Genomic DNA, 15456 nt, shown 5'->3' with positions numbered 1-15456 from the left:
GGTGATTTCGGGAAGGTTTTTAAGAAGAATGTTGAAAATTCCATCATCACCTGGAGCTTTCATATTTTTTAACTTTTTCATGATGGATTTGATCTCATCATCGTTTGTTTCAACAATATCGTCTAGAGACAATACTTGATTTGAAACGTTTTCATATTTTTGTAAGACTTCGGTTTCAATAGGACTCACAACGTTGAGATTAAAATTATGGACGCTTTCAAACTGCTGAGCAAGTTTTCGAGCTTTTTCTTCGTTTGTAAGAAGTATGTGGTCACCTTCCTTCAAGGCTGGAATTGGTTTCTGAGGTTTTTTAAGAACCTTAGAAAGTTTCCAGAAAGGTTTCGAATTTGGCATGATTTGTTCAACTTCTTTCGCGAAATTTTCTTTTCTTAAGAGTGATAATCTATGCTTAATTTCTTTTTGTAGATTCTGATAGATACACTTCATAGCAGGATCACGAGAACGTTGATATTGACGTCTTCGAACATTCTTCAAGCGAATCAGAAGTTGAAGATCGTCGTCAATAATAGGAGTATTAAATTTGATCTGTGTTGTTGGTACAGATAAATTTCTAACATCAACTATAGAATCACTTAAGTTTCGCAATGCCGTATCAATGTCAGCTTTATTTTGTAAATCAAGGTCATGATTAAAATTATTCTCAGTATAAGCTTTGTACCTTTCCCAATTCGCTTTGTGATAATTGAACACTGAGCTAATGGGATTGGAAATAGCTTCTTGAGAAAGTGAAAAAGTTACTGGAAGATGATCAGAATCAAAGTTAGCATGTGTAATCAATTCGCTACAAAGGTGACTTTGATCTGTCAAAACCAAATCAATTGTTGATGGATTCCTTACAGACGTATAGCATGTAGGATCATTCGGGACCAAAATTGAATAATAACCAGCAGAGCAATCATTAAAAAGTAGTTTACCGTTGGAATTGTTTTGAGCATTATTCCAGGCTCGGTGTTTGGCGTTAAAATCACCGATTATGAAGAATTTCGATCGATTTTGTTGTAAGTTTTTGTAAGTCTCCTTTCAAGAAATTAATTTGCTCGCCAGTGCACTGAAAAGGCAAATAGGCTGCAGCAATAAAAGTGATACCAAGATCAACTTCAACTTCGATACCCAAACTCTCGATCACCTTGGTGTCAAGAGACGGCGTAACGGAATGTTTGATCCTGCGATTAACCGCTATTGCGATTCCTCCGCCGAATCCAACAATTCGATCAAATCGATGAATAACAAAATTAGTGTTACTCTTCAATTTAATATTTGGTTTTAAAAAAGTTTCGGTCACAACGGCTATATGCACATTATGTATCCCCAAGAAGTTAAAAAATTCGTCTTCGCTCGTCTTTTATGAAGAACATTCCGATTTAATAAATTTAAATGATTATTTAAAGTCATTGCTAAACTTTAATTTCATTACAATTTTGTTAGCAAATTCCCAACCCGCTTGAAAAGCTTCAAACATGGAGGTAGAATTTAATTTTTTATTTGTTGTTTTTGTTGTCTAGAACGAGAATTTATAATTTTTTCTCCAACAGGACAACCCCAGAAATTCGATTTATGATTTTCGCTACAATTAGCACATTTGAAACTTTTTGTGGTTTTTTCACCGGACAAGTATCTTTCGTGTTCGATTTATCACCACAGATTATACATTTGGAATCCAAATGACAATTTTTTGTGCCGTGCCCAAAGCCTTGGCATCTACGACACTGGGTCAGATTTTGAATTCTGCCCCCATGTCGTCTATAATGTTCCCACTTTACTCGCACGTGGAACAAAAAACGTGCTTTTTCAAATACTTTCAAATTATTAACCTCATTACGGTTAAAATGAATTAAATATAGCTCCTGGATAATTCCAGAGCGTACTGGCGTGTCATCGCCGGTAGCCTTTCTCTTCATAAGAATAACTTGTGAAGGAGAAAAGCCAAGTAAATTTTTCAATTTGTTGGATATTTCATCCAAACTTTGACCTTGTGGTAGCCCTTTCAAAACAGCCTTGAATGATCTATCTGTCTTGAAATCATATGAATAAAATTTATATAACTTCTCCGTAAGATACTGGAGTAGTCGTTTGTGGCCAATCAATTCCTCCGCTGTAACTCGACATTCTCCTCTTCGGCCAATCTGAAAAGAGACTTTTACGTCCGGAAGGAACGTCGAAAGCTCAGTTCGAAAGGCTTTGAAGTCGGAGATCATCACTGTTATAGGCGGAGGTGATTGCGTTTTCTTCTCATTGCCATTATGCGCAATGCGAGGAAATTTAGAAATTTCATCAGCTTCACATTCGGATAAAACATCGAATGAGTTGCTGCAGTCAATTGAATTTTCGGGTGGAGTAGATACCCTTTTCCGTTTAGCTTTAATTTTTGGCACACGGCCTTTCTGGGAGCACCCAGGCATGTTGGAAGAATTAAATATTTCTTTAGGCTGAATTGTTCTTGAAAAATGTTTTAGTCTTGAAAATGACTGATTGAGTAGAAAAAGTAGGTAGTCTTGAGAAAGACTGATGCTGTTGAAAAACTCTAGGTAAACCAGGAGCTATCAAGATTTGTGACCGGTTCGAACGAAGGTTCAAGCCGGTATGCAACGCAACGTATTGATTTAGGTTTTGAATATTGCTCTATGAACATTTTTTCGACGTATCTCCTCATTCGAATCTATTTAACTTTTTGTTAATCAGTCTATTTTCTACTTCTGCCCAAGTCAGACGTACAATCGAACCAAGTGAACAACAGCTAGCAACCTCTCGATCTAGTGTGCATTGTCTCGAGAACAAAGGAAACATTCAATTTATTCGTGCCGTCATGAGTAAAGTTGACGAAAAAAGTCTGCTCCGACCCAACACAGCGGTCGTTGACTTTAAATTCTGTTCAATACGATTGAGTTTTAGTGAAGTGGAATACCTGCTGAAGGTGAAGATGCAGCTTAGGCTCAAGGAGGTAATGTACCTTCAGTATCATCATCTTCGCAATGTAGTACTCATATCATTCAACACGTTAGCCAAAGCTGAACGTTTTGTTTTGCTGAACAACTTGAAGCACGTGGCTGAAAGTGATAAAGTTGGAATTAAGATTCCCGTGTATATAGAAAAAGACTATGTAGATGTAAAGTTACATGACCTATCACCACGTACCCCTCCTAATCTAGTTGCAGAATACATGTCGCGATACGGAGAAGTAGAATCCGTTACACCTGATACGTGGAGAAATTTCTTCCCAGGTACACCTAACGGTGTTCTTGTGGTGAGGATGCGGATCGAAAGACCTATCCCCTCCCACTTGACTATAAAACTTAAAACCCATGAAGCTACTATTAATCAAACTACGTTATGCACCCACGAGGGGCAAACTCCTACGTGCAAGTATTGTAATCAGGCAGCACACCACGGACAACCTTGCGCGGAAGATACAGAGGAGAATTCATCACTACCGATTCCCAACGAATCCACGGAAAACCAACCCAAAAAAGAGTTTTCAATACCAATACCTGAACCACAAACGGTTGCAAAATTTGTGGCAGCTGTTCAGTCCATATTGACAACTGCAAAAGCAGCATCCAGCGCCCCAAATACCACTGTAAGCAATATCGGCGAAGAAGATAAAAATAATGACGACGGATTTACACTGGTCACCCGTAAGGGTAATAAGCAGGAAAGAACATCTGAGCACCAAGACAACGATAGAAGAGAATTAAATGATCCCCATGACGCAGTAGGCGAGCCGCGAAAGAAGGTCTCCGCTCGCAATAAAAAGTTGCGCGCACGAGATCCAACGGGTAATCAATAATATTTCCTTTTATTTTTAATTTTCACATATTGTTAACATATAAAAGATTCACGGCTCCGTTTAGCTACCGCTATGAGCCGTGTCAAATAAACGAAATATATATATAAAAAAAAAAAACTTTTTGTTAAGCCTCCTGAGACACTTCGTCAACTTCAACACGCACTATAATAATGTCTTATTCGATAGAACATGGAAAGCCGTTGTCTGTGCCAGTGAGTAGCTACGACTGAATCGATTCACCGAGAAAGAAATGCCCTTTGTTTGAAACTGCCTCCCAGGGGCATCATTTTCGAACCGAACAAAGGAAACCCCTTCGCCCCGTAGTGGATTGAATAAACTGCCAAGGAATAATCAGAAGATCAAGTTTTGCAAGTTATACTCCTACCGAAACGGGGACACCAAACGCGATATGAAAGGAAAGAAATTTGCTTCGTTTCGTTTCCCAATGCTAACAACACAAAAGGCTTAATGATGATACATAACTGGTTCTGATAATTTTGCTGATATATTTTGTCTGTTTCGGAAGTCATTCTAAGCTTAAAACGGAAAATCATCAAAGGAAAGATGAAAGGCGGGCGCCGGGGGCTACCGGAAAATAATGCCAGAGATTAGTTTTTCTTGTATTCACTTTTCAAAACTTTTAGTTATTTTTTTTTGAAATTCAAATCCCCAGGAACTAGACAAAGATTCCTTACACGACTCGAATGTAAATCTGCTCAACAAAGAAAACGTTTATCAAAAAGAGTAAATATTTAATTTCGCCATCGGAAATTGATATTGTGAATTTGAATCCCAAACTGCTATCTGCAGCGCAATGGTGGTGGAGGTGGTGTATGAAAACGGAAACTGATTTATATCTGCGCTGCATCGGAGCAAGATCCGACGACCGACAGCGCAGCGACACAGCAGTGCCAGCCAGTGTGACATCAAACGGGACGAACCCCCAAAGCAGCATGAGCATTTCTGGAGATGGTATCGTCGTCGTTGCCGTTCTGAAAAGCGATTGAGTTCACCAGATTCCACGTTGCATGTGTGCGGTAAAATAGATTTGTTGGAAATATTGAAAAATTCTTCGCTTGCTGCCTTCGGGCGAGGTACTTGACGAGCGAAAGTTATTCAAATTGCTTTGTCGGAGGTACCTATCAACCATCGACGAAGTGCAGCAGGGGACCAACGATGGGGTAAGAAGCATACTTATACATACACAACCGTAAAGCTTGCACAGCTGAGAAGAAAATATGTGCACTGAAGCCGCGCTGCAAATTCCTTACGTAATGGGATGGAATGTAAAATTGATGCAAATAGCTCAATCGTGTGTATTTATATGTATGGAATCAATTTAGTCACATATTGTTTTGAGGAATGGGGATGCATTTTTCTTGCTTCGCATTTTTTGATCGATTATGCAAATATAAAGCAACCCACATAGCTCAATTAAAAAAAAACTTTCGATGAATAGCTCCAAAATTCAAATAATGCATAGCTATGGTGAAACCGCATCAGTTCTGAATGTGGAAATAGCAATTTGATTAAATTCCCAAATCAATTTGAATAATTTAGCAACGATTCAAACACATCACTTTAAATATCGCAATTTCGGCACGCATGATCCCCAGCGACACGCTTTCGCCATCGAATTACCAGCAAATAAAAGAATCCCGCCAAATAATGAACCTCTGATGAATAGCACCCATTTCGCAAATCTCGCCCACAGGATTAACCCAGTTTTAATGCCTTTCAACGTATCGGGGTGTGCCTTTCCACGCCACCGTTCGTGCTCGCGTATTTATAACAAATGAGCGCAATTTTTCTTCACCTGCTCGAGTGAATGCCTTGGTGAAATTAAGTACTTTTCCGAGCCGTGATGAGTGAGCCATTAAGCAGGGCGAATAGCTTTAAGCCGGATGGCTGATGAAAAAAAAAAGCAGCGGAAAACATCCTACATTTATTCCAAGAAGTCCGATAGCAGCGATGATTAAAACTAGTTATATATTCACCGATAGCATGCTCACGTTTTTTCTCAGAAGACTGACTACCTTATGAGGTTCGAATTAAACTGGTACGCAAAGAAACAGATAATGTCTACCGGAGACGTAAATCGTGCCATTTGCTTGAAATCCGCAGTCAAATTCGATTTAGGGTGAAAGAAAAGTTTGAAGGAAGTCGGTTCGCATTAATGAACTCGTTGGGGCGTTGCAGAATTGAGCCATAAAACATGGTGCTTAATGGTTTACGACCACCGGGAATGGCTCTACGTATAAACAGGCTAATTCGAGCAATTGCTTAACGAGGGACTGGTTCATGCGCTACAATTGGCTTCTGGAGGGGGGGGGGGGCGTGCAGTTCCGGTGATTCCGGTTGTAAATTATGCAACGCGGTTCTACTGCATTCTTCGTCACTTTTCTAGCGATCCTTAAACATTCACTTGCTACTGATGGCAGGTGCATTTAACTGTTACTGATACTCTAGCCTAAATTGGACACCATATAGAAGCTTTCAAGTTTTGAATGGTAACATTTCGTGTGCAATACACATCTGTGCAGCGAAATTTTTTTTCTCATAGTAAGGCATGACTTCGCGTTTCGATTTAGTCTCATCAGTATCTGACGGACCGTACTAGCCATACACTGTAGAAACAGATGCCAAAAATGCGCAAAGTGGTTTCATGGCTGAAGTGTGGTCTTATTGGAAAGCAATTCTGAGAGTCATAATGAAGAGAGAGAGAGAGAGAGAGAGAGAGAGAGAGAGAGACGACAATGAAAGTGTGAAAATCAAGAGAGCTCAAATCAAAAATTGCAAGAACCAAAATTGAGTGGGTCAAAGTTATGATACTAATAATTTAGCAATCTAAAATTGAAAGAAATAAAAACATAAGAGCATAAAATTCATTGCGAGTTTAAATCATATATGACGTTGTACGGGTTTGAAGTTTCGCATGTACCAAGGGGCTAATCGTGATTCTGCTGTACTGTAACTGTACTTGTCATCATTTTTGGAAAAATTTCGTAAAAATTTCTGAAAATTTCCTTTAAAATTTTCTACAAACATTCTAAAAATTTTCGTTGAATTTTCGAAAAAAATTCTGAAACCTATCCTAAAACTATCGTAAAATTTACTATATATACGATGTTTCCGAAAAATTTTCGTAAAATTTTCTTAAAATATTCTTAATTTTTTAAAAAATTTCGTGAAATTTCCACGAATTTTCGGAAAATTATCTCAAAATTTTTGTATTTTTTTTCTAAAATTGCCCTAAAATTTTCTAAAAACTTTCTAGAATTTTTCGAGGTTTTCGGGATCCTCTTGTAATTTTTTTTGTGAAATTTATTTAATTTTCGCAAATTTTGCGAATGTTTTGCGAAAAATTCGTTAATTTTTTCTAAACATCGTGAAATTTTGCGTAAAATTATGGTAGATTTTTCGTTGAATATTCGAAAATTTTCAGGGAAATTCCTTAAAATTTTCGTAATTTTTTTCGGAAACTTATCTTATTGCAGTGAGGACCCGTTTTTATTAGCCCCTTGGTGAATTTTGTTCTGATAAAACCATTAATTGACAGTGCAAAATATGCATATTTCTGATTTTTAGGATGAGAAAAATATGCTCAAGAAAGGATTTGCTCGAATTCAATTTGATTTGTCTGCTAGAGCCCATCAAACTACTATCAATTTTCATTTGAAGCTGATAAAATCGGGGATAGATAAAATCGGGGGCTGATAAAATCGGGTGCTGATAAAATCGGGTGCTGATAAAATCGGGTTTACACCGCATCCGTAAATTTTTTTAAAAATTTCTAAACATTTTCGTTGTTTTCGAACGGTTTCGGAATAACTGTAATTTTTTGTAAAATTTTTGGTAACTTATCGTAAAATTTTCGTAAATTTTTCGAAAGATGCCTAAAAATTTTTCGCAAAATTTTCGTAATTTTTCGTAAAAGTCGCGTAAAATTTTCGTAGCTATTTCAATGAACGTTAGCTAAATATTCGTAAAATTTCCCTAACATATTCGTAATTTTTTCTAGAATGTGTGTAAAATTTTCAGTAAAATTGAAGTGAAATCGGTGAAACTTTTCTAAAATTTATGAAAATTTTCGTAAAGTTTTCGCAAAATATTCGTTAATTTATTATAATTTTCGCAAGAATTTTGAATAATTTTAGAAATTTGTCCAATTTGTAAAATTTGCAAAATTTAAAAAATTTGGAAAATTGTAAAAATTTTAAAAATTTGAAAAATTTTGAAAAATAGAAAAATTTGGAAAAATTGAAAAATTTGGAAAATTTGGAAAATTTGGAAAATTTGGAAAATTTGGAAAATTTGGAAAATTTGGAAAATTTGGAAAATTTGGAAAATTTGGAAAATTTGGAAAATTTGGAAAATTTGGAAAATTTGGAAAATTTGGAAAATTTGGAAAATTTGGAAAATTTGGAAAATTTGGAAAATTTGGAAAATTTGGAAAATTTGGAAAATTTGGAAAATTTGGAAAATTTGGAAAATTTGGAAAATTTGGAAAATTTGGAAAATTTGGAAAATTTGGAAAATTTGGAAAATTTGGAAAATTTGGAAAATTTGGAAAATTTGGAAAATTTGGAAAATTTGGAAAATTTGGAAAATTTGGAAAATTTGGAAAATTTGGAAAATTTGGAAAATTTGGAAAATTTGGAAAATTTGGAAAATTTGGAAAATTTGGAAAATTTGGAAAATTTGGAAAATTTGGAAAATTTGGAAAATTTGGAAAATTTGGAAAATTTGGAAAATTTGGAAAATTTGGAAAATTTGGAAAATTTGGAAAATTTGGAAAATTTGGAAAATTTGGAAAATTTGGAAAATTTGGAAAATTTGGAAAATTTGGAAAATTTGGAAAATTTGGAAAATTTGGAAAATTTGGAAAATTTGGAAAATTTGGAAAATTTGGAAAATTTGGAAAATTTGGAAAATTTGGAAAATTTGGAAAATTTGGAAAATTTGGAAAATTTGGAAAATTTGGAAAATTTGGAAAATTTGGAAAATTTGGAAAATTTGGAAAATTTGGAAAATTTGGAAAATTTGGAAAATTTGGAAAATTTGGAAAATTTGGAAAATTTGGAAAATTTGGAAAATTTGGAAAATTTGGAAAATTTGGAAAATTTGGAAAATTTGGAAAATTTGGAAAATTTGGAAAATTTGGAAAATTTGGAAAATTTGGAAAATTTGGAAAATTTGGAAAATTTGGAAAATTTGGAAAATTTGGAAAATTTGGAAAATTTGGAAAATTTGGAAAATTTGGAAAATTTGGAAAATTTGGAAAATTTGGAAAATTTGGAAAATTTGGAAAATTTGGAAAATTTGGAAAATTTGGAAAATTTGGAAAATTTGGAAAATTTGGAAAATTTGGAAAATTTGGAAAATTTGGAAAATTTGGAAAATTTGGAAAATTTGGAAAATTTGGAAAATTTGGAAAATTTGGAAAATTTGGAAAATTTGGAAAATTTGGAAAATTTGGAAAATTTGGAAAATTTGGAAAATTTGGAAAATTTGGAAAATTTGGAAAATTTGGAAAATTTGGAAAATTTGGAAAATTTGGAAAATTTGGAAAATTTGGAAAATTTGGAAAATTTGGAAAATTTGGAAAATTTGGAAAATTTGGAAAATTTGGAAAATTTGGAAAATTTGGAAAATTTGGAAAATTTGGAAAATTTGGAAAATTTGGAAAATTTGGAAAATTTGGAAAATTTGGAAAATTTGGAAAATTTGGAAAATTTGGAAAATTTGGAAAATTTGGAAAATTTGGAAAATTTGGAAAATTTGGAAAATTTGGAAAATTTGGAAAATTTGGAAAATTTGGAAAATTTGGAAAATTTGGAAAATTTGGAAAATTTGGAAAATTTGGAAAATTTGGAAAATTTGGAAAATTTGGAAAATTTGGAAAATTTGGAAAATTTGGAAAATTTGGAAAATTTGGAAAATTTGGAAAATTTGGAAAATTTGGAAAATTTGGAAAATTTGGAAAATTTGGAAAATTTGGAAAATTTGGAAAATTTGGAAAATTTGGAAAATTTGGAAAATTTGGAAAATTTGGAAAATTTGGAAAATTTGGAAAATTTGGAAAATTTGGAAAATTTGGAAAATTTGGAAAATTTGGAAAATTTGGAAAATTTGGAAAATTTGGAAAATTTGGAAAATTTGGAAAATTTGGAAAATTTGGAAAATTTGGAAAATTTGGAAAATTTGGAAAATTTGGAAAATTTGGAAAATTTTGAAAATTTGGAAAATTTTGAAAATTTTGAAAATTTGGAAAATTTGGAAAATTTGGAAAATTTGGAAAATTTGAAAAATTTGAAAAATTTGGAAAATTTGGAAAATTTGGAAAATTTGGAAAATTTGGAAAATTTGGAAAATTTGGAAAATTTGGAAAATTTGGAAAATTTGGAAAATTTGGAAAATTTGGAAAATTTGGAAAATTTGGAAAATTTGGAAAATTTGGAAAATTTGGAAAATTCGGAAAATTTGGAAAATTTGGAAAATTTGGAAAATTTGGAAAATTTGGAAAATTTGGAAAATTTGGAAAATTTGGAAAATTTGGAAAATTTGGAAAATTTGGAAAATTTGGAAAATTTGGAAAATTTGGAAAATTTGGAAAATTTGGAAAATTTGGAAAATTTGGAAAATTTGGAAAATTTGGAAAATTTGGAAAATTTGGAAAATTTGGAAAATTTGGAAAATTTGGAAAATTTGGAAAATTTGGAAAATTTGGAAAATTTGGAAAATTTGGAAAATTTGGAAAATTTGGAAAATTTGGAAAATTTGGAAAATTTGGAAAATTTGGAAAATTTGGAAAATTTGGAAAATTTGGAAAATTTGGAAAATTTGGAAAATTTGGAAAATTTGGAAAATTTGGAAAATTTGGAAAATTTGGAAAATTTGGAAAATTTGGAAAATTTGGAAAATTTGGAAAATTTGGAAAATTTGGAAAATTTGGAAAATTTGGAAAATTTGGAAAATTTGGAAAATTTGGAAAATTTGGAAAATTTGGAAAATTTGGAAAATTTGGAAAATTTGGAAAATTTGGAAAATTTGGAAAATTTGGAAAATTTGGAAAATTTGGAAAATTTGGAAAATTTGGAAAATTTGGAAAATTTGGAAAATTTGGAAAATTTGGAAAATTTGGAAAATTTGGAAAATTTGGAAAATTTGGAAAATTTGGAAAATTTGGAAAATTTGGAAAATTTGGAAAATTTGGAAAATTTATAAAACTTATAAAATTTCGGAAAATTTTCGTGAATTTCCTTAAATTTTTCGAAAAATTGGAATTTTTCGTCAAATTTTCAGAAACATCGAAAATTTTTCCTGAAATTTGTTAAATTTCATAAACTTTTCGTAGTTTCCGTAAAAATTCGTAAATTTTGGTAAAATTCTCGTGAAATTAAAACGAAACTCGTGTAAAATATTCGCAGATTGTTCGTTAAATGTTTCGTACATTTTCATAAAATATTCGTTTAATTTTCTGAGAATTTCTAAAAAAATTGCGAAAGTTTTGTAAAATTTTTAGCAGCTTTTTTTTTTTGTTGGAGACGAACCAGTGCAACATATCGTGAAATGGGTTAATTTTCGTTAAAAAAAATTGTAAAGTTTCCGTTAAATTTTCATAAATTTCTCAATAGATTCTCGAAAATTTTTCGTAATTTTGTTGTTAAATTTTCGCAGATGTTTCATTAAATATTTGAAAAATTTTCGTAAAATTTTTATAAGATTTCCTTAAAATTTTCAGAAACTTGGCGAAAGTTGTTAAATTTAGGAAAATTTTCGTAAAGTTTCAGCAAAATTTAAGTAAATTTTTCGAAAGATGTTCTAAAAATTTTCGCGAAATTTTCTTACAATTCATGCAAAATTTTCGTAGATTTTTTGTTAAAGGTTTGTAAAGTTTTCGTAAAATTTTCGCAAAATTTTCTGGAAATTTCCTTAACATTTTCTAAAAAATTTCGGGAAATTTTTGTGAACATGTCGTAAAATTTGTAAAATTCAAACTCTTGCCTTATTTTTCCAATTTTTAGTAAAATTTGCTAAATATTTCGAAAATTTCTTAAAATATACGTAAAAATTTCCAAAATTCAAAAAAAAATAAGTTCTAAAAGCGAAATTTTTGTTAAATTTACTTAAAATGTTCGAACATTTTTTGAAAGATCAGCGCGAAATTTTTGTAAATTTATCGTTAAATTTTTCCGATGAAATCACGTAAAATTTGCATTTAATTTTCGCAATATTTTTGTAAAATAGTATTCTGTATTTTTCCTTAATATTTTCTATAAATTTTCGCGAAATTTTTGTGAAATTGTTAGTTAAGTTTTTAAAAAATAAAAAAATTGCTGAAGATTTCCATTGAAGAATATTCGTGATTTTCAAGCGATTGTTTTGTAAATTTATGAAAAGACGGCAGTAAGTACTAGTCTCTAGTAAGCGACCCCCACCCTATGCTTATCTTACAACCTCTTTTAGGGCCCAAAGTGTCACGCCGGCCCTGGACGCAGAGTTTTTTGTTCGGAATCGCCCAGCATTTCCGCTGACTGTTAAGATCAACAACCAGTTGCCTCAGTACGGCAAGTTTTGCAAGCATTTTAGTAGCTGCTACTCCGCACCTTCCCTTCGAGCGCAGTAAATAATCCAATTAAATCTCCTAAGGTATTTAGGAAATAGAAACATCCGCACCAGAAAGATTTCCATTCAACGATAGAGCGAAAATCCACCTGCAATAATTCTTTTTTTTCCCTCGAAATTCTCCACTGCTGCGGTTGCAATTCAAGCTCGACTTCGGTGAAGCCATGGCAGCATGGCAATTGCAATTGCAAAAACTACACAATTGCGCCCGTAAGCGCCCGTGAGCAACGACAGCAATCGTACTCTAACTACCGGCGAAAGAGATATGCAGATAGATAGATAAAGTGGAAAGTGGAAGGTGCACCACGGTGAACCACGAACAAAACGAATGTAATTTCTCAGCACTCGCTTGCCCGCTACGGGCGATCGGTATCGTGAAAGTTGGATCTCGGTTGGTGGTGCTATTCTTTTATTTCTCTAGCAGCTTCAGCGTCTCAAGCGTCGGTTTCCGCTCGCTCGCTCGCATCCGTGGTCACTGAGTGGGCGTCGTTCTTAGCTGGCGCCTAGATGAGTTGGGGAAATTACGAAAAAAATACTTTGGTAATTTTGTAATTAAATTTGTGTAAAAAAAAACCCATTTGTACAGGTACCAATCAGTAAGTTTGAATAAATACTGGATAGTCTGTTACATAATATCCCTGTACATAAATATATTTAAACATTCCTGCATCCGAGCTACGCTTGATTGAACCAATCAAATTCAGTTCAAAATTGCCGATAAACCAACTATATCCTAAGGAATCAAAAATGCAGAAGAAAACACTTCAAGAGCGGCCACTTCCGTAACAATGCCGATTCAGCGAAGCGTGAAACTCCAAAGCGCTGCAGCACAAAATGAAATGAAACGTCGTCGACGACGTCGTCGTCGTCGTCGTCTTCACCATCCAGGAGGGAATCGTCGAATGCAAATGCACTCTGTTATATGGGCATGCAATTCCCATATTCACGAGAAAACCAACGGAGAACTTGGTCGAACAACGGACGGACGGACGGACGGAAAGAAACGTAAAATTGCAAGAAACGAACCAAATTGTGCATCATTTGTTTGAAAGCATGAAAATGCTCACTTCACGCTGATTTACATAATGTTTTACATTCACATTCAGCCCGAGCGGGGTGGCAGTGGCGGTGGTGGTGATGGACTGGTGGTCGGTCTGCAGATTGATGGTGGCTCCGTTGAGATGGAACGAGAGCTGGCGCTTTCTTACAGCTGGACACGGCGAAGGAACACAGTTTTCCTGCAGATAGAACAGATAAATTGTGCATTATGTTGATTCCGTTGATGTAGAATACAATTCTTTGATAAGTGGGGTAGCCTGTTTTGCTAGCTATTGGTAGAAGATTTTTTTCGACTTTTAAACGGATATCAGGTTTCTCGGTGCAGTTCAGTAGAGTACTTTGCGTCTCCATCGAAACTACATTCAAGGAGACGCATGGTTGTCCAAGTTTGAACTTTTTGTTCTGGATAAAAATCTCAAACTAAATTCTGGTCGATAATATTTTTGTTTATTTTGACTTATGATTTAGAAGAATCCAAACCTTTTCACCTCAACGAAAACCGCAATCAGACAAGAATAATAAAATTATTTCAAATTATCTCATTACTTTAGTCTCTACTATTGCCTGATATCATTCTTCGGGACCAGGCTTGGATCGCTCTGTTCAATTCTCGCAACTAACCACTATTTTCTGCCTTTCCACAGATCATCGGAGCGGGACTGTTTGCCTTCACGATCTACATCCGGGCCGAGCCGGGCTTCGACGAGTGGGTTGCCCTGCTAGAGATCTACCAGTACTACATCGGCGTGTACATTCTGATCGGTGCCGGTGCACTGGTCATGATTTTCTCCTTCCTCGGGTGCTGCAGTGCCCTGATGGAACACTCGACGGCTCTGTATGCGGTAAGTTTTTCGATTCGTCAAGTGCCGTCGGTTCGTTCGAGTTAGCAGTAGCAGCAAGCGAAACCGATCACTGAAATGAACCCCAACCCGACCGCCCCGTAAATAAGATTATTTCGAAACAAAATACATTTTGCCCTCCAGCCCCAAACCCCCCTCCCCTAACCGCCATTTGTTTACCAGCTGCCATAAATAGAAAATTCCACTACATACACAAGAGCCCGGGTTAGCCACACCGGCAGTGAAAAATGACGCTTTGCGAACAGTAATTAGTACCGGTTTTTATTTGCTCCGCTGTTTGCTCTTCCAACTTAGTCGTACGGGTTTTGCTGCCCTCGAGGTGCGAGTCCTTACTGGACCAGAATTCATAATATTTCCACGCTCGGCGTACTGCTGGGCGAGCGAAACCACTGTGCTCGCCCAGTACCCGCCCCTATAGCATGCATGACCTGCAGGATTTACAGCCATGCAGAAGGGTTGGAACTGCCGGATTGGGGTGAGTTGGTGTTGGTCTCGCCGATGATTTGCGTGGGAGCAACACTTGGTGCCATTCATTTAACATGCTGACCCAGACTCTTGTGGATTGGGTGGGGGCAATTGGCACTTGGCTCGTGAGTGGTATTCGTGTGGAATAGGCTAATGTAAATGAGGATGGTTGAAGGAGTAGGGAAATGCTCTCAATATTCGACGGATGTTCAATGAATACTCTTTGAATGAAAATATACTGTTTAGGTAAATTAAGCGTTAGAAATATTAGTTCCCAATAAATATATTGGAAATCTGCAAAATGGCGGAAATTTTTCGTCAAAAATTTAACGAGAATACGTAGAAGTATAGTTATTTCATTTATTTAGCAGAAAAAATTGTGTTTATGGTTATGTGCTAAATAAATTAAATTTCTGAACTTCCACGTATTTTTTAATATATTTTGTGGAAATATAAAATTTGGTTCTTCCAGAAATTGTAGGCAGCCTAAATTTCAATCGATTGGTGTATGAAAATGTGCAGGTTATCGTTTCAAATCAAAATCGCCATCTAAATTACTACAAAATGTATTATCGTTCTTTTTTGAATTTCTACGTATTTCTGTTACATTTTTTGAGGAAATAGTAACTTTTGAAATCG

The 15456-nt window shown here is 34.4% G+C and overlaps 1 protein-coding gene across 1 annotated transcript in view; it reads left to right on the top strand.

Moving 5' to 3' along the window:
* The window catches only part of LOC131691060 (tetraspanin-2A), a 211064-nt gene that overhangs the window by 94848 nt on the left and 100760 nt on the right, over positions 1–15456 (top strand). Inside the window, exon 2 of the mRNA XM_058977220.1 lies at positions 14137–14334. Coding sequence (XP_058833203.1) covers positions 14137–14334 — 198 coding nt within the window. The remainder of the gene's footprint in view (positions 1–14136; positions 14335–15456) is intronic.

Source organism: Topomyia yanbarensis, chromosome 3 (assembly GCF_030247195.1).
Source record: "Topomyia yanbarensis strain Yona2022 chromosome 3, ASM3024719v1, whole genome shotgun sequence".
Taxonomy (NCBI): Eukaryota; Metazoa; Arthropoda; class Insecta; order Diptera; family Culicidae; genus Topomyia; species Topomyia yanbarensis.
The sequence above is the reverse complement of the archived record's forward strand: the minus strand, read 5'-3'. Positions and strand labels throughout refer to the sequence as shown.